General features: G+C 34.9%; 1 protein-coding gene across 1 annotated transcript in view; it reads right to left on the bottom strand.

The window, feature by feature from the left end:
- Positions 1-20,355, bottom strand: part of LOC135954406 (uncharacterized) — a 157,103-nt gene that overhangs the window by 107,869 nt on the left and 28,879 nt on the right. Inside the window, exon 3 of the mRNA XM_065504572.1 lies at positions 17,184-17,272. Coding sequence (XP_065360644.1) covers positions 17,184-17,272 — 89 coding nt within the window. The remainder of the gene's footprint in view (positions 1-17,183; positions 17,273-20,355) is intronic.

The raw sequence follows: 20,355 nt of genomic DNA, 5'->3' as shown, positions 1-20,355 counted from the left end.
TTTGATGTCGGTCCGGGACTGTGGTTGGGTTACCTAGGCAACATAACCGTACCATCTGGCGTCTGTTCCCTATGTTAAGGGCGGCTGGAAAGTACGATCTGGTTCTGTCAGTCCGAATGATTTTGGTAAAAAAAACTCAAATCCAGGATGCGTCTGACTCACAATGAGCGGCATCCTGGTCTGCGTCTGACTCCTGTGGAGCGGCAGTGTATAAACTGCCAAACAACCCCCCCCATGAAATGTCAAACAATAAAGACGGCCCTATGTCCTTGGTCAAGGGTGCTAAAATCTCCAAGGGTAACGTGAGTACTCAGGCGGAAGCCACAGGTCTGAGTGCCACTGGAGCTACTGTGACTGCGACGAATCAGAGGAATATCCCGGGTCTGGTAGTCGGTGATGCTACTGGGATTAACGACAGACCGAACAGTTTCTTGACAAGACAGGAAAGAGTGACTTTGGACGACAGTGACGACAACCTCTCAGGTCTGAAAGAGTTAAACCTTTATGAGACTGATGAGGAGGACTTACTCATGGTGTCCTCCGAGCCGCTAAAAGCGAAGGAAGACGTACACAATCCGGAGGCCCATGACCCTGCAAAGGGAGACACAGAACAGAAAAACAAGAAACAGGACTCAGAACAGGACGAACGGAAAAGGTTGGCGGGCTACAAACGCTCTCTCCGGTATGTCAGGACGTTGGACTCACGAGATCCCGCGTCCTTGACCACCAGGGAAAAGCGTTTACGGCGTAAACATACCTACCACATACAGAAGTATGAGGCTATGCTAAATACTACTGTTGTGGATGTCAGGCCAGTCAAGACTACGACCGAACCAAACCAGAGCAAGCAGGTGATCACATCTAAACATGTGCCCCATGCCAGCACTGGACCGAACACGATCACCGTCTCGTAGGATCTTGACGTACGTCCATCTACATCAAAGAGGGCCACGTCGGGACCAAAGAGAGGTGATGACCAATGCGGCACGACGAAGTCTGCTAGCACAATACCCAAGGTGCTGTCGGCAATCTCCTCTACTCGAGGAACCGCGACGGTTGCCAAAGGTCCAGCTAGCAGGCCTAGTATTAAGCGGCAAAGGTCAGGTGAAACGCAGGTGTCTGAGGGTAAGCGGCTAGTTGATGAAACCATCAACTAGCTTATCATCAGCACCTGAGCTACAAGTAGCCATCATTGATCGTAGTCAACCTGATGGGAAAATGACTACGGACAGATGGCTGTTGCCGAACTCGCATGCAGTGAGGATGATTCCTTCACTGCATTCGACGGCGCCAAATGGTTAAAGGGTATCAAGATTATCGGGTGTGGTAACGAGAAGGCTCTAGGCTTTCTCAGAAACTGTATCCGATGAGTTGGCGAACTCTGGCCCAATGCAAGAATCGAAATCGTGCCACTGGATCAAGTACCTTTTTGTACGACGGTGAGAGTGTGGGTTCCTCCTCCTCTTTTGGAGGACGAAGCCACGCTAACACTTATAAAGCGTCAGAACAAGGAACTTGGCACAGATGACTGGACGATCGAACGAGGACGCTCGAGAGACAAAGGAGAAGGCAAGGATCTCTGGATCAAAATCGGTTCAGATTCCCTCCGACTCCTGCGTTCTTCGCAAGGCTTCATTAAGTACGGGCTAAACCAACTCCGGTTGATCTTGCCCGCGGTGAAGCGCAGTGATGAACCCAAGCGGCCTGAGAGTGTGTACCACTCTCAGGCCGCTTTAATTAATTAATCTGCACCACTCCGAAGCAGCATCGGACGATTTGCTGCGCTTCATGGAGAAGGAAGCTATCCACGTGGCCTTAATCCAAGAACCCTGGCTTGTAGCCAGTAAAGTTCGAGGCGTCCGGTCACGAAACTATGTGCTCCTTTCTCCGACCCCTGAAGGTAAAGTAAGGAGCTGTATTTTGGTCAGGAAAGACATTAAGGTTTTCCTTCTATCTAATTACAGTTCTGGTGATTTAACGGTAGTTGCGCTAGAGCGACAAGGGTTTCCAACCCTAATCATATCATCTGCGTACCTACCATACGAAGAAGTTAATCCGCCCTCACGTGCAGTACGAACACTTGTAACACAAGGGGCCATGATCTCATCATAGGATGCGATGCAAATGCCCATCATACTCTGTGGGGGAGCTCGGATATAAATGACAGGGGTGAGTGTTTACTTCAATACCTTCTATCTACTAACCTAAGTGTTTGCAATAGGGGTAATAGACCAACGTTCTTCAATAGGATCAGGGAGCAGGTCATTGATATTACTTTGGTAGGGAACACTGACTCAGTTAGAATTCTTGATTGGAGAGTTTCACTCGAGTGCTCATTCTCCGATCATCACAGGATAGTTTTTACGATACAGCTTACACTGGATAGGGAAAAACCCTTTAGAAATCCTAGGAAAACCGACTGGGTCAAATTCAGTAATCTTAGTGACACCATACCACCTCCAGCAATGGATGGACTAAATGGTACACGGGACTTGGACGACTCGGTAGAGTTTCTATCCAGGTCATTAAGGGAAGCCTACTATGCTTCGTGTAGGGAGCGGCAGGGACCTAGGAAATTCCGGCAACCATGGTGGAATCCTAGACTAATGCAGCTAAGGAAGGAATGTAGAAAACTTTTTAATAAGGCGAAGAGGGACCAAGAATTGTTGAGCTGGGACGATTATCGTCAAAGCTTCAACACTTTCAAAAGGGAAACCAGACGGGCAAAGAAGAAATCTTGGGAGCGTTTCTGTGAGGAACTGGAGAATACCACGGAGGCATCGCGTCTACGAAAGGTACTATCCAAAGATCCAGGTACGCCTGGATTCTTGATGAAACCAGATGGTAACTTTACTGAAAGTAGTACCGAAACATTGGAAATACTTATGGAGACACACTTTCCGGGTTGCAGGGATGATGAAAATGAGGGCTCCGCTTCGGAGCACCTTGCAGCTTCTCAAATCCACATAAGTGAATTAGTTAGCTCCATTGTTAGCGTGGAGAAAATTTCGTGGGCGGTGTCATCTTTTAAGCCCTATAAATCTCCAGGGCCAGATGGCATATTCCCAGCGTTACTCCAAAAATCGATTTTAACCATCATGCCATGGCTTATAATGATATTTAGGTACAGCCTGGAAACAGGATACATTCCTAAAGAATGGAGAGAGGTTACAGTGGTATTTATCCCCAAAGCGGGAAAGGTAAACCACAGTACCGCCAAGGACTATAGACCGATCAGTCTGTCATCGTTTTTATTGAAAACACTGGAAAGATTGGTCGATATCCATGTCAGGAACATCCCCTCCCCTGATAATTTCTGTAGGGCACAGCACGCATACCTTAAAGGGAGGTCGGTGGAGACTGCCTTGCACGACGTTGTCGGAACTATAGAGGGGACACTTGACAAAAAGGTGTATGTTATGGCATCTTTCTTGGATATAGAGGGTGCGTTTAATAATGTGAACATATCCGCAATAGTTGATGCATTGGGTGACCTAGGTGTTGATCAGCGGATAAGAAATTGGACAGAAAATGTGCTTAGGAGCAGGGCCATTAACTGTAATATGGGCATTGGTAGGACAAGGAAAGTTGTGACAAGAGGCACACCACAAGGTGGTGTCATCTCTCCACTTCTGTGGAATCTTGTCGTAAATAAAATCCTTTTCAGGCTCAGCAGGATAGGTACCAAAGTAGTCGCATATGCTGACGACGTTGTGCTTCTTATTCAGGGTAAGTTTCTTCCCACAATAAGTGAACTCATGGAATCAGCTCTCAGCGTTCTGCTATCATGGGCCAAGGAAAACGGTCTAGGTGTTAATCCTGCCAAAACCGAACTGGTTCTTTTCACCAGGAGATATAAAACTCCAGAATTCAGACCTCCACGACTGGATGGTACTTTTCTGAAGTTTTCAAGCGTAGCCAAATATCTTGGCGTAATTTTGGACTATAAGCTCTCGTGGAAACATAATGCTGAGAGTCGAATGAAGAAGGCTTTATGTGCCTTCTATATATGTAAGAAAACCTTTGGGAAGAGATGTTGTCTTAAACCATACATTGTACACTGGATGTAAACCGCGGTCATAAGACCTATTTTGACCTATGGGGCTCTTGTTTGGTGGAGATTGGTAGACACTAAGACTCACCTTTCTATTCTAAACAAGGTGCAAAGATTAGCATGTCTTGCAATTACTGGCTCTATGAATTCTACCCCTCAGGCCAGTCTAGAGACGATGCTAAATATAACTCCCCTTGATATATATATCAAATGCATTTCTGCTAAGTCTGCTCTACGACTTAAACAGTCGAGCGGACTAAAGCATGATCGTATTGGTCATGGCACCATCCTACAAAAGATAGGCAGGCCAATCATAGGGCGGGAAACGGACTACATAATACCTACACCGACAGAACTTTTAAGACCAGAATACCGACAAGGGATGATTGGGCCGCGAACTCTGTCCTAAGGGATGACGTGATCTCAATCTACACTGATGGTTCAAAGACAGAAAGAGGCACGGGCTCGGGAATCTTCTCAGATGAACTGGACCTTTTGATGTCTATTCGATTACCCAATACCTGCACGGTTTTCCAGGCAGAGATTTATGCCATCGATACAGCCGCGAGAAGAATCCGGGAACTGAATCTCGAAAATTCGACTATACATATCTACTTGGATAGCCTTGCATCAATCAAGGCTCTTAACTCCAACGTGATCAGGTCGAAATGTCTTCTCAATTGTATCAAATCACTGGCACAACTGACACAACATCACGTCGAGTTGGTATGGGTTCCAGGACACGAGGTCATTCGATTAGGCTTCTCACGGGTATAATTACTGGGCACTGTAGAAGTTGTTTAGACGAAGAGGAGGAGGAATCGGTACAGCACCTTCTATGTGAATGCCCAGCCTTACAAGAGCATAGACTACTACATCTTGGTAGAGCTCTTTTCCATGATCTGGACTGTCTCAGAGATGTGTCACTAGTAAATATGATCAGGTTTATTAGAAGTACCGGTTGGTTCCCACGGGGACCACAGGAAACACATAGTCAACGAAATTAGGGAGGAAAACTATTCTCACTTTATGTACGAATTTTAAGCATAAGGGAATAGTATTTCTAAGGGTATCACAATGGGCCACAAGGCCTCCGAGTGAACTCGCTAAATTGCGAGCAACCCACGTAACCTAACCTAACCTCGGAACTCATACCCTCTATTTTTTTATATATATAAAACTATAGTTAAATATGAAATTTTGTCTTTCTATCATGATTGTAACCCGTGCCGACTTGCGATTTAGTTTTGTCGTGCATTTACAAGGGGAAAAAATGCAATTTTTTCAGTTTTTGTAAAAATTTTGCCATTAAATAATTACTTTTGCAATTTAATTTAAAAGAATCGATATGTTTACGTAATTGTAGTTCTAATAAGACATAAAACACAAAAATTGGTTAAAAAATGTTAAAGTTATTAAAAAATCGCCAGGCCATTAACGTGTCTCAGGCCACTAGAACAAGAAACGTAGGAACAAAATTAACATATTTTGAGAAATATTAAAATAAGAGCTTATATTAAAATATATACATATTTACTTGTATATGAGTTTTTGTCTTCGTAGGATACCCTTAACCTATTCGCAGGTATGACCAAAAAAAAATATTTTTTTTAACGGCAGTTTCAAAACTCCAATTTCAAATTTTTAAAAATTTTGTTAAAATGTGAAAAAATTATGTCAATATCTCCTATAGTTTTTCCGTACCTGCGATTTAAATTTTGCGATTTTCGAGAAAAACTAATTTTTTTGGCCATATTTTGGCGAATGAGCCGAATTTCCTTACTGTTATGATTTTTAAGTAAAAGCTATTCAGAATATTATAGTCCATGTAATTTTAAATATAGTCTTAAAGTTTTACTAAAATCGGAAAACGTCAACCCTTAAATCGAGAAGGTCAAAGGTCAAATTTTTCAATATTTGGAATTTCTCATGGAAAAATAGCGAAATGTTATATATTTTTGGTCCTATTTTGATGAAACTCAAGAAAAGTATAACATGAAGTCTAGTATTTATAATAACAGCACAAAAATTAAAATTAACCCTTAATAGGGGTTCCATAGGGTCCCAAAAATTTTTTTGGGACACTCTAATTGTGTTTTACCAATAGGGTACCTGTAATTTGCAATATGATCTTCATATAACAAATCACTTTATATGATATACGACGAAAATAATTATCAAAATTATCAGCTACAATATATGATCGATCATTAAATCTTCTCACAACTTTCCCATATTGCCAATCCTTAGAATTTTTCTTGAACATTATACGATCACCTGGATTCAAAACCGTCAATTGTCTGGCATTACGATCAAAGTATCTCTTTTGTACGCTGCTCTTATTTTTCAATTTCTCCTTGACAGTTCCTTCATCCATAGTGTTATGCACCAATAGTTTACTAGAAATGGGCAAACGTGTTTTAATCTGTCGACCAAAAAATAACTGAGACGGAGAAATACCCATGCTGGCAACCGGAGTCGCGTTATATTCTAATAAATGATATTGAAACCTTTCAACCTCCGAAGCCTCGAAACAACGTTTCAAAATACCTTTAGCTATTGCCACCCCCTTTTCTGCCAATCCATTACTCTGAGGATACCGGGGACTGGAAAATACTAGTTCTATATTGTTCTCATTGGCATACCGATCAAATTCCCTTGAGTTAAATGGATTATTATCGCCCCACATTTGGGTCGGGTACCCATATTCACAAAATATTTCATCAAGGGCACTGATGCACTGACGAGCAGATTTCTCAACTAACCTCCTGGAACAAATGAAACCCGAATACGCGTCAATCAGAACTATGTAGGAATACCCAGCGTATTCATAAATATCAGTACCCACTCTATGAAATGGATACTCTGGAACAGTATCCTGTACCAAGGGCTCCTTCTGATTGTTCCATGTAAATTTCTCGCATATGCCACATCGCTTAACTATTTCCGTCAGGTCATTCGTCATACCCCGCCAGAAAAATTGGGTTCGCGCACGTGTCTTCTCAATCCCCAGATGTGATTCATGCAACATCTTACAGATAGTCCTCTGCATGTTGGTTGGAATCACCAGACGATGGTCCTTGAGCAATAGGCCATTCTCGTAATGTAACTCCGCCCTGTACTTAAGAAACAACTGACTAAAATCATCCAACTGATGATATGATGGTGAACCCGATTCCACGTATTTGACAACACGACTATAACGTTCATCCGCCCTCAAAAAATCCTCGTAATTCCTAATAATGAGTGAATCACCCCCGATAACTCCTCGCTCATATCCGAAATTTCCGGTAGAAGAGCACGCGACAAACAATCCGCAACAAATATCTGCTTTCCCGGCCTATATACAATGGACATACCCGGGTACTTGAGCAAACACATGAACATTCTACGAAGGCGAGGAGTCACATCATCAATGTCCCATTTCATTAAAGGGTCCAGCGGCTTGTGGTCTGAATGCACAATAAATTCACGGCCATATAAAAAGTAATGGAATCGTTCACACGCAAACACGATCGCCAGTAGGTCCTTCTCGATTTGGGCCCACTTCTGCTCGTTCCTTGACAGTGTCCGAGACGCGTATGCTAAAGGCATATCGTTTTGCAATAAAACGATACCAAGGCCATGCTTTGACGCATCAGTCTGAATACAAATTGGTTGATCCGGGTCGTATAATGCTAAAATAGGGGTACTCGTTATAGACTCAGAAAGCTCCTTCAATTCCCTATCATGTTTATCCGCCTCGATAAATTTGGGATAAACTTACCCAAGAATTTATACAACCCAATGAGTCTCAAAACAATCTGAATGTTGGATAATCCACAGAACTAATGATTCCCCCTTTTTCCAGTTAATCAACTCGGCCCTTAGCTTATCATGTAGTGCCATAGGAATACGTTTTCTATAGTGCAACACCCGAATAGAACCGTCCTTTAATACAATTGAGCAAGTACCAGGAAATTTTCCCACATCTTCAAAAATATCCTTCTCCTTCTCTACAAACTCGCTTACCCCAGAAGGAAATACACTAGCAACCCCAACTGCATTTATACGCCTTACCAAGTTAAACGACACACACGCCTCCAATCCCAGCAATGGCTCAGAATCCTCATCGACAACCAGAAACTTTGCTACATGACCCGTACCCCTATCCTCATCAAAACACGTTAGCCTAACTTCAGCATGAATGTTTATTGTATTAGAATTATAATCTGTAACTCTAATATTATTAATACGAGAAAAAGGAACATTTAACTTTTCTATGAAATTCATTGGTATGCAGTTTAAATTCAATTGGCAGATTTTGAATCAGGTATCGTTGTCCACCTCTTCCGATTTATACCGACAGTATTAGTGTTTACTCTACAATAACAATTATTATTTTCAACATGAGATAAAATGTCCACGGCGCCCACATGAATTGCATATCACGTTATTTGCTGGACAGGTGCGACGATGACGTTCATTGAATGGTTGTCCACAGTTGAAGCAAGTTGGCGCTCTATAACCGCAACCTCATCACCTGTTTTCGAATCTTCCGCATTTTCGGCAGCGACAGTATTTACTTCGGTCTTCACGATTTTCCTATCCAAAAGTTGTTTGTTCTCAGCAGCAGTTTCAAAGGTTTTGCATATTTGAATGATTTTTGACAACGGCTCATCTTTTCCATCTAAAAGTTTTAACTGCAGCTTCTTGTCTTGTGGTCACGTAGAATTCGGTCTACATACGACGATGGCATGAAGCACAACTAAATTCACAATATTGTAGCTGTGTGCGAAGCTCTTGTCGAAAGACAACAATAATGTGGTCACGTAGAATTCGGTCTACATACGACGATGGCATGAAGCACAACTAAATTCACAATATTGTAGCTGTGTGCGAAGCTCTGTTTCGAACTCGCCAAATGATTGCTTTTCTTTTTGTACAATCATATTAAATTTAAAATGCTTCCACAGCAAGATTTTTCCTTGGCGGACAATATTCATCAAAGGCTGCTATTACTTGTGCAAGTGTTCGTTGAACAACATGTTCTGGGACGGCGGCATTATTATTGCCAACGGCGTTATTTGTTACCTGCTGGTCGGCTTTGCTGTTTTCACCAGCGTTGCTGGCGTTTGCAGCGACGTTGGGTGCTGCTGTGGTTCCAATAGCGACATCAAACTTATTTTCCAAATTTGCCATTGTAAGGAAATAGGGAGTTATACATTTCCATACCACGTTTGCCAATTAGCCACAGAAGTGTAGCAATTTTATTAGGCTCTGGCTCGTTGTTTTTGTTGTTTGCCAGCATATAAATTAAAAACTGCTGCTTCCAATTTGGCCATTCTTTTGGCAAGTTAGAGCAGTCTAGTGGTTGTGGCAAACGAGCACCCATTTATTTTTCTTTTCACTTCTGACACCATGTACCATATGTTAGTAAAACACAGGTTGCTAAAGTAGTTTTTTAGTTTTAAAGTTTTTGTTATAAATTAATTTTCACATATCCTCATGCCTTGACAACTTTTTACATCCTTATCAGATATGAGATTTACATACATGAGACATAACGGCTTACAAAATTTAGTACAACTCAAATAGAGTTGCCAGACTTATTACAAATTAAGCTCGATATTTAATTCGAAGCTCTGATATTTAATAATTATAACACTAAGTTTTTATATGAAATTTGGCTATAATATTCCTAATTTACAGTATCATTATATATTTCGGGAATAGCCGGCTACTCGGGAATGTAGAAAAAATTTCCCGATTCCCGGGAATCAAAAAAGGTCGGGAAATTAAAAACCCTATATGTGAATGAAACGATGGTAACTATGTACATACAAACAAAAAGCCGAACTTTTGTTTACAACACGAACATATTACACAAATATACAATCTCAACAACAAACAATATCAATTTTTGGCTGAAGATTTTTATTTTTTACTACTTTATTGCTACCTCAGCTGCTACATCAACTACTACTTAACTGCTACTTCTTCTACTACGTCAACTGCTATATCAACTGCTATTTATATTACTACTAAATGTTAAAAGTATCAGAATTAATAGAAAATAAATGACACTGCTACTTTAAAACTTTTTTTTAAGGTAGCAATACAAAACAAATTACTCTGCTACTTTTAAATTTGTCATTTACTGCTACTACTACAACTACTGCTACTAAAATGTGAAGGTAGCAGTAGTAGTAGTAATTGATTGACTCCGAGTTTATATTAATTTTTCAACTAGACTACTTTTGTTTTTTGGTTGCTATTTGTAGTCTAGTTTTTTAAACAATGGTTTTAACCATTTTTCTAATTCAAATATAACTATTCAGAAATCATAACTATAGTCGGAACTAGTAAAACAGAAACTAAAAAATAGTTCATAGATAGTTGTAGATCTTATTCACAATTCATAACTAGCTTAGTTACTGCTTTGACATATAGAGAAAACAAAATATCGATAATATTTTGATCGATATATACTGTAATTAATTAAAAGGCTTATAATATAAAGCTATTAAGAGACTATTTTTGTTCTCTAAAAGTACATAAAAAATTTATAGTTATAGTTTGTATGTAAATCAATTACAATAAGGGTATGTAGAATTAAATTTTTCAATAGAATGTTGTTGACAAAAAAAAAACACAACTCTAGTTTATTTTCTTTTTGTATGGATGTATTAAAATGAAATCAATCAGCTGTTTTTTTGATGTATTAGTTAGTTGGCATTTAGTTACAGCTTTACCCATGATAACTGCTAACTAATTGTGCTGAAAGTAACCAATTGTAAATAACTTAAATAGGTACTTAAAATGTTAACACTTGGTGATCGTTAATGAATATGCGCCATAATATTCAACAGTAAAAACAATTTTTTTTTTTTTTTAAAAACGAACACAAACTGCGAAGCGTTTTGCTTGTCTGCAGAAACACCCGTATTCGGAACTTTATAACTTTTGTATTGAGTACATATGCTATGTTCATTACTATGATACCAATCGTGTTAAAATTGATTTGCTTCCTTCCTATATTAATATTAAAAATAAAAAGTATTATTTTATTTGATAACAAACAGAAATCTGTTTAAAGCACGATAGGGCACAAACTGTCTAAAATTATCCACAAATACTATCTGTTGATAAGGTTTATTTCGTATTGAAAATGGTCCATGTCTTCCCTAGCCCCATACAATTGTCCCCCGGGATACTGTTTGAGTAGTCATATGTTGATTATGGGCAATTCTTATAAAATTTTGCACAAAATAAGTTCTAAGTACTCCATAATACTGAGGGTATTCATTTCAAAAAAAATGGAAAATTACACTCTGATTTTTTTACACTTTTTCAAAACAAAAACATGAAAAATAAATTTAAAATAGTTGTATTTTTTTTTTGTGGAATTTTGTTCATGTTTTTGTTGTGTAAAAGTGTAAAAAATGAATAACCTTATTGTAATAATTAACATCGTGATAAAATTGAATAAACAAGTTGTATATGAAAATAAATCCTTCTACCAACTTTTGTGAGGACCAGTTCATAATAATATACCCATATATCAGAAAAATATTTTATTGTCAATAAATAATTTGTCATTCATTCATAAATGCTGATTCAAGTTCCCATAGGAGGCCAAAACCAAAGAATAACAACAACAACCTCTCTCTCTTCTCACATACAAGTAGTATGTGAATTCAACACACTTGAGAGAGAGATTTATCTTCAAGACTTTTTATTGAAAATTGCAATTCTAACACACACTTTCACAAACACATACAATTTTTAAATTTTTTTCTATACTTTTAAACCATTAAATTAACCGAAACATGCATATTTTGCACAAACGAAAAATATATTTTTTTTATTTTTGACATTCAATTTTTGGGTGTTGAAATTAAAACTGAAAAAAACACATTTGCAAAATTTTGTATTGAAAATTAATACAAAATTCAAATAAGTTTAATTTTTGCAGAAATTATTGAATAAAAAGATGAAAAATCTATTTATAAAATAAATAATTTGAGAATTGTTCGAATTTTTAAATTTAATTGTAATAAAATTTTGTTATAATTTTTAAGGTCGCTTTTTTACAACTATGTGTGTTTGAGGACACTCAGGCATATTATTAATTGCCTGAGTGTTAATTCTCTTTTTAAAAAAAAATATGTTCGATAAAGTTTTTTGAATATGAAAAATTATGCCATATTTAGGTTTTTCAATGTTGGTTCAAGCTTGTAATCTATCGGCTATATGCATAAAAAAACCTTATTGTAGATTTTAAACACAATTTTGTTAACAAATACTTTAGCTTTAAAACACATTTATAAAAGTATTGTATTCATAAACGTTTGCTAAATGAACAATAACTAATGTAATGATTTTCGTATAAGCTGGAATGCTTCTCATTTATTTCCCCTTTTTCGTTGTTAGTGTTGCTTTCATTTTGGATAAAATATTCGTTAATTTTCTTTTTTCATTGATTGTAGTAATAATACATTTTTGAAGATAACAACTAATTTTTAGAGAAAAAAAATATATATTTGATTTTAGTAAATTTATATTAAGCTAAAATGTATTAATGTACAAACATTTTTATATAGTTTATTTCAATTATTATTAAAAGTATTCGAATGACGAATATTCTGTGATAAAATAAACATCACTGTTTTATAATTTGTTTTATTAGTTTATTTTTATTGACATTTATTAAATTTTAACAAAATTTAATGAATTTCTATGTGGAAACAGATAGTTTTAATTCCGGAGTGGGTATATTAGATTGTGTGAAGCTTCTTCCACAATGTTTACACATTTTATTACTATATGTCGTTGCAGGTTAAAAGTAAATGACAAAAATGCCAATCAAACTCACTTGTGAACCTCATGTAGAACACTGCCGGAGGAATATCATACAAAATCATATACTATTAAAATGGAACTTATTCGCCAGCGGAGTGGAAATTGTGCTTAGCAATTGAAATATTATCGTCTATTATTCCAAATTTATCTTTAAAATCCTCTTTTTTAAGATAAAAAGTAAAAAGAATTCCTTAAAGTAGGTTTAAAGTAGGGTCGAACCTACTATAAAATTTGTAGACTTAACAATTGTTTATCAAAGGTATTTTAAGCTATCAATCGATTATGAATACAACTTTATGAAAATTTTCCTATAATTGGTTTATAAACTTTTTGTAAATGTTTATTATGGCTGTATATATATATAAAAATGAAATGTTCCATGTATGTAATGGCATCACGTGAGAACGGCTGGAGTAGACTTGCCACCTTTTGAAATTTCCAAAACGGGACACCACTAAATGATCAGAGAACGATAGAAAAACATGGAAAATGACCTAGCGTGGGTTATAGGACTTGCTGAGTACATTACAAATTGTGTCAAAAAATTTCAGAAACACCTTCAAATTCAGAAGTTATTCTGAAAAAACCGTTTACAGTGATGTTTTTCAACTTATCGATTTGTAACTCAGTCAGTTTTTGTTCAATTTTTATTTTTTTAACGTGTTGGGAAAGAAAACTTATTACGCTTCAAAATGACATGCATTTATTGATACATTTGTAAGTTATAAGTGAAAGCTTATAAAAATTTATATCAATGTATAAAGAAAAGTTGTTAATAAAACATGGTTTTAATTTTTCAAATCGGATGAAAACTGTAAAAGTTATTCAACTTTTCATTAATACCTTTTTGAGTATTTCTCCCCCAGCGCATATAAATGTAAAAAAAACTTTTTTCGAAAAAGTTTAATAACTTTTGCAAATATATAAACCGATTTTAATAAGTAATATATCCTTTTTGTCTATATAAAATTGTCTTTAAAGCACTGTGCTCTGTACCTACCCTAAAACACTTGTTTCAAAATAACTCAAAATTTTGAGGGTGTTCAAAATCTTTGAAAACGGTTTTAGCATATCCTCACCTAGGCATACAACCTCCATTAGGTCGCTTTTCAAGTTCTGACAAAAAGTGTTATTTTGAAGCAGTGTTATTATCCTACATATTTTATTTATTAAAATCAACAATAACACATTAATTTTAATTGTGTGAAATCTGGAGAACTATTACTGTGAAAGTCTTTGAACTTTATACAGGAGTAAATAGTTATTTTCGAATATCTGGAGAACTATAATTGTGGAAGTCTTAAAATTTTGCCCTAATATCTACATTTTTTGGGTGAAAATGTTATTGTGTTAGTGGGCGTGGCATCTCTCATACAAAGTAAATAGTTAATTTCGAATATCTGGAGTACTATAATTGTGAAGTATTTAAACTTTGTATGAATCAAATTCTTGTCACTATACGGAGATTAGCTGAAAATTGGCGAGACTAAATTTTTTAAAGTAAATAGTTATTTTCAAATATCTGGAGTACTATAATTGTGAAATTCTTCAAACTTTATATGAATCAATTTCATATCACGACATGAAGTTTAACCAAATTGGGAAGAATCGGAACAAGGTTTAAGTCACCTACCACACAAAGGAAAATAAATATTTTCAGAACTATAATTGCGAGATTCTCAAACTTGTCCGATAGCCCACTTATCATTTTACATAGTTTGGCTGTAAAATGGTCGGGATTGGATTAGTGGGAGTGACACCCCCATACAAAGTATATAGTTAATTTCGAATATCTGGAGTACTATAATTGTAATGTATTTAAATTTTGTATGAATCAAATTCTTATCACTGTACAGAGTTTAGCTAAAATGGTCTAGATCGGAACAGTGGGTGTGAAACTTTCCATTCAAAGTACATAGTAAATTTTGAATATCTGTATAATTAAAATTGCGAGATTCTTCAAACTTAGTCTGAAAATTTTTTTTTTATATTTTTACCTAATTTACCTCATTAAAAAAATAGTTTATAAAATCTTTAAAAAAAATTTTATTTTACTACGTAGGAGTAACGAAGCGCAGGGGGTTATTTAATAAAGTTTACCATTTCAGTCCATAATTTAAAATTTATATTTTTAATCGCTTTTATCAGCTTTTTTATTATTATTTGAAGTAATAAATTCAACAAACTCAGTCCATTTCAATGGACCAACAACTCACCTTTAACTAAAGGTACAAGCATCCTAGAGCGAGTATCGTGCCATTTATTTTTCATGAAAGTTAAATAATGTTTACTAATGAGTTTATTGAAACTCATAGAAGTTAATGCACTAAGTACCTATGTATATTGTTAAATAGTGATATTCAGTTTTTAGAAAATACTATATTTCAGAAAATAAAGCATCCTTGTTTATCGGTATTTCCAATTTTTGATTTTTTTATATTTTTTGTGGTAATTAATGAAAAAGTTATGTTTTTTTTTTTAAACGGGGCAAATGGCGTCCCGTTCAGAGTATCGCCGGGACACGGGACATTCGACTCTAAAACTGGTCTGTCCCGTCGAAAACGGGACGGTTGGCAAGTCTAGGCTGGAGCGATTTGGCTGATTTTTTTTATTCGATTCGAAATTTTCAGTAAAGAAAAAAAATTAAAAAATTCCTGGTAAAATTTTTTTTGTTGATTCCAGTCAACTGTAATACAAAAGCTCCCAAATTTAGATATTTTATTTGCAAATAATTAATAAAAGGCAGGTGTACGTGGGTTGGTGAAACTTGAAGAACTAATATTAGTAAATGCTACCGGGCGGGTCAACAAGTATGTACAGTCGCACAGAAAACTATACATACCCCCTAAGAAACTGCAATTTATGCAAAACTTTAAAATTTTTTTTACCAAAATTTATATTGTACCACTCCCTGCAAAAAAACTAAACTATTTCAAAATAAATTTTTTTTTCAGAAACAAATTTTTTAATAAAAAATTAAGAAAATTCAATTTTTAAAACACAAAAAAGTATTCATACTCTATACATTAAAGTTCTATTTCATAAAAAAAATGATTTATTTATATTTTGTTGCACCTCCTTTACTCTCTAACACAGCATTTAGACGTCTTTTCATGGAATAGACCAGCTGACTGGTTGTTTCCGAAGAAATTTTCGACCATTCTCTGATTAGAGAATTTTTTAGGTCCTGTTTACTCTTAATCGTTGTTTTTCTTACTCTACGGTCCAATTCATCCCACAAATTTTCAATCGGGTTTAAGTCAGTCGACTGAGGTGGAGAGTGCAGCTGTTTTGGTACATTGTACAGCAGCCATTCCTTTACAATGGCCGCAGTATGTTTGGGGTCGTTATCTTGTTGGAAGACCCAGCTTCCAGACAAGCCCATTTTGGATACTGAATCCTTAAGATTATCTCTTAATAGGTTCAAATACATAAAACGATCCATCCATCCATGTGGGGATCAGATTTTTAGTTTGAAGCTGTTCATTCTTTTTGCGCCAGACTTTTTGTTTCCCATCGCATCCAAATAAGTTAAACTTACTTTCGTCGCCGGAAGACTACATTTTTCCAAAAACTTTCATCGTCATTTATATGCTTCTTAGCGAATTCCAACCGCTTGGCTTTATTAATTTCACTAATGAACGGTTTTTTTCGGGGCACGCGACTACGATAACCTCCACTTCTCAATACACTGCGTACTGATTCAGGATGGACTGTGACTATGGACATATTTTCCATCTCTTTTGCTATGTCAACAGCCGTTTTTCTCGGATTTTTTTCAATTTCATTTATTATGTGTCACTTTATGCGTTGAGTAATTTTTGGGGGACGGCCACTTCTTGGTCTACTTGTTATGCTGTTGTTTTTTTTTATAATTTCTTAACACGGTTTGTTCACTAGATTTTGGGTAGCCAACAATTTCAGAAATTTTTCCTAAATTGCATTTTTTAGGGGGTATGTGTAGTTTTCTGTGCGACTGTATATAAAACATACCTGAAAAAATGGACAATTCACTTCGAAAGACAACTTTTTCATATCAGAATCTACATAAAAAAAATTAAGACCATAATTATTATGATTGTTTTCTCTAAATATGTATGAATACCCAGACTGACTTTTTGTTTCTACCGAGTGGAACCCTTTACAAAATAATTAAGAACATGGATTACTATTTTGATATTGACTATACTGTATAACATGTTTTTACGATTCAATAAATTATGGAATACGATATATTTGATACAAAGAAAAACAATTTTATTTTGGTAGTAGATCTTATATTTACCATTGTACTCTGAATCCGAACAAAGAAAACTGACTTTTGGAATAGATTTATTCTCGATTGTAGAATCAACGCCAGTTGTATTAAAATTCCTAAAAAAAGAAATAAAATCTTACATTAAAAATTATAAATTTTTAAACGTTTAAATTAAGTACACTATACTACTTACTAGATAAATTACTAAATGTACGGTTACACATGACAAATATTTACTTAAACAATTGAGAGTGCTGTATTCGGCTGTGCCGAGTCTTAAATATCTTTCACAAAGCATACTTTATGAACTTTAAAAACAATTTTTGTTAAAAACAAGTAAGAAAGTATGGTCGGTCAAGCCCGACCATATAATACCCTACACCAAGTAAATGAGTAAAAATATTTTTCTTTTAAAATATCAATAATTTATATTCGTGAGTGATTTTCGGAAGTGGGCCTTATATGGGAGCTATGACCAATTATGGACCGATCACCATAAAATTAGGTCGTGTGATTTATGTCTATATGAAAGTTATTTATGTTGAATTTTGTGTATATACCAAAATTTTTAAGTGATTTAAGCACGTTAAAGTGATTTTCGGAAGCGGGTCTATATGGGAGCTATGACTAATTATGGACCGATCGTAACAAAATTTGGTGACATGAATTTTGTATATATAAAACTTATTTGGAGCGAAATTTGTGTAGATACATATATAAATTAAACATTTATGACCGATAAAGTCCATATATATATATATATATATATATATATATATATATATATATATATATATATATATATATATTTTGTGGAAGAACTGTGTAGAGGATTGCTAAATTTGAGAACCCATGACTTTTTAGTCAAAGAGCAGTGGTCATTCTTCAAGGACTTGAAAACACATTTGAAGTCTGGTGAATTCATTATTTCATTTGATTTCGCAGAGAACTATAAATATGTTTTTCAGGATTCCACTTCAATAACGACCAAGCAACTATATTCACAGTAGTTATTTACTACATGAAAGAAGAAAACCTGGAACACAAAAGTATGGCAATCATATCCGACGATTTAAAACATGACACCGTTGCAGTTTATGAGTACCAGAAGATAATACTAAATTATCTAAAATCAAAATTTACAGTAGAAAAGGTATACTACGTTTCGGACGGAGCTCGTCAACATTTTAAAAACAAAAGTAGCTTCGCAAATCTTACAGCTCATGAAAAAGATTTTGGAATGCCAGCTGAGTGGCATTTTCATCCTACTGCTCATGGTAAAGGAGCATGTGATGGTATTGGAGCAAACCTCAAAAGAAATGCAGCGAAGTATAGCCTCCAGTGCTCTCATCAAGAGAATTATTGTAAAGAAACTAAAATAGTTTTTAGTAGCAAAGAGGATCATGAGGAAACATTGAAAACACTAAAGAGCAGATTCGATGCTGCGGTAACAATCGATGGCACTGCTCAATACCATGCTTTCATACCGCTTGTCGATGGAAGACTCAAATTAAAAAAGTTTTCTGCATCTACTCAATGCGATTTCTTTCCAAAGCCAAAAAAGAAGCCAGCAGCGAAATCAGTAGCTGAATCTAATAACGCCAAGAAAGGATTGACAAAAAAAAAAGCAGCTAATAAAGGTGACAAATAAGGAGGATAAAAGTATGGATATTTGAAAATTTAAAAACTTCATAAATTAAGTGTAAAAATAGTTATTATATAAATTGATCTATTGTGATTAAGATTAAATTTTACTAAATTATTCATCTTTTTATTATTATTATTATTATTATTATATATTAAATTAATTATTATTACAAATAAATAACAAAATTAAATTATTCAACATTTCCATAGAAAAAAAGTGATTTTTATTCCTGAGGTTAACATATTATGGGTATTACAGTATCGAGTATTTAGTTGGGTATGTTACATACCATCGGAAAGGCTAATGTGTCTAGTTTCTCTGCGTAAGTTTAATTTTTAAGGTTTACACACAAATATGAAAAAAATTAAAATAGTGCAAATTTAAAAACCTTTGTCTTGAGTTACAAAACATTTATTTTGATAGATATCCCACTCGCATCCCACTAAGCGACCAAAAAGGTTTTAAAGGAAAAGACCTAAGCTTTCTTTTGAGAAAAAAAAATTAATAAAAAAAGAGTCCATTTTGGAAAAAAAAAGTCAAAAAGTTTTTTGATTTTTCAAAAAAAAGTAAAAAATTTTATGTCTTGAGTTACAAAACATTTTTTTTATAGATATCCCACTCGCATCCCCCTAAGCGACCATATCGGTCGCTTAGGAAAAGACCTAAGCTTTCTTAAAAAAAATAAAAAAAAAAAAAAGGGCCCATTTTGAAAAAAAAAGTCAAAAATATTTTTGATTTAAAAAAAAAAATCAAAAATATTTTATTAAATTTTTTTAATTCTTTTTTTCGAAAGATTGCATAAATAGCTATCTAAACTATTTGGGACACATTTTGCTAAGAACAATAGGTAATAAGTTATATGGATAAAAAAAAACACCTGTTTGGCCAAAATGTCAAATTTTGACCTCCTATAACTCAGAGAGTTCTTGACCGATCTTGTTGAAAAATGGTGTCCGAATTACTATCCAATAGAACTAACATTGGTGCAAATTTCAAAAAAGAGTCCATTTTGGAAAAAAAAGTCAAAAAGGTTTTTGATTTTTCAAAAAAAAGTAAAAAATTGTATGTCTTGAGTTACAAAACATTTTTTTTATAGATATCCCACTCGCATTCCACTAAGCGACAAAAAGGGTGTTAAAGGAAAACACATAAGCTTTCTTCTGAGCAAAAAAAAAAATAAAAAATGGGTCCATTTTTTTAAAAAAAGTCAATAAAGTTTTTGATTTTGCAAAAAAATTCAAAAATTTTAAATCTTGAGTTACAAAATATTTTTTTTGATAGATATCCCACTCGCATCCCCCTAAGCGACCATATAGGTCGCTTAGGAAAAGACCTAAGCTTTCTTAAAAAAAATAAAAATAAAAAGGGCCCATTTTGAAAAAAAAAGTCAAAAATATTTTTGATTTAAAAAAAAAAAATCAAAAATATTTTATTAAATTTTTTTAATTTTTTTTTTCGAAAGATTGCATAAATAGCTATCTAAACTATTTGGGACACATTTTGCTAAGAACAATAGGTAATAAGTTATATGGATAAAAAAAACACCTGTTT

Source organism: Calliphora vicina, chromosome 3 (assembly GCF_958450345.1).
Source record: "Calliphora vicina chromosome 3, idCalVici1.1, whole genome shotgun sequence".
In the NCBI taxonomy this organism is placed as follows: domain Eukaryota; kingdom Metazoa; phylum Arthropoda; class Insecta; order Diptera; family Calliphoridae; genus Calliphora; species Calliphora vicina.
This window is presented reverse-complemented; position numbering and strand designations above follow the sequence as displayed.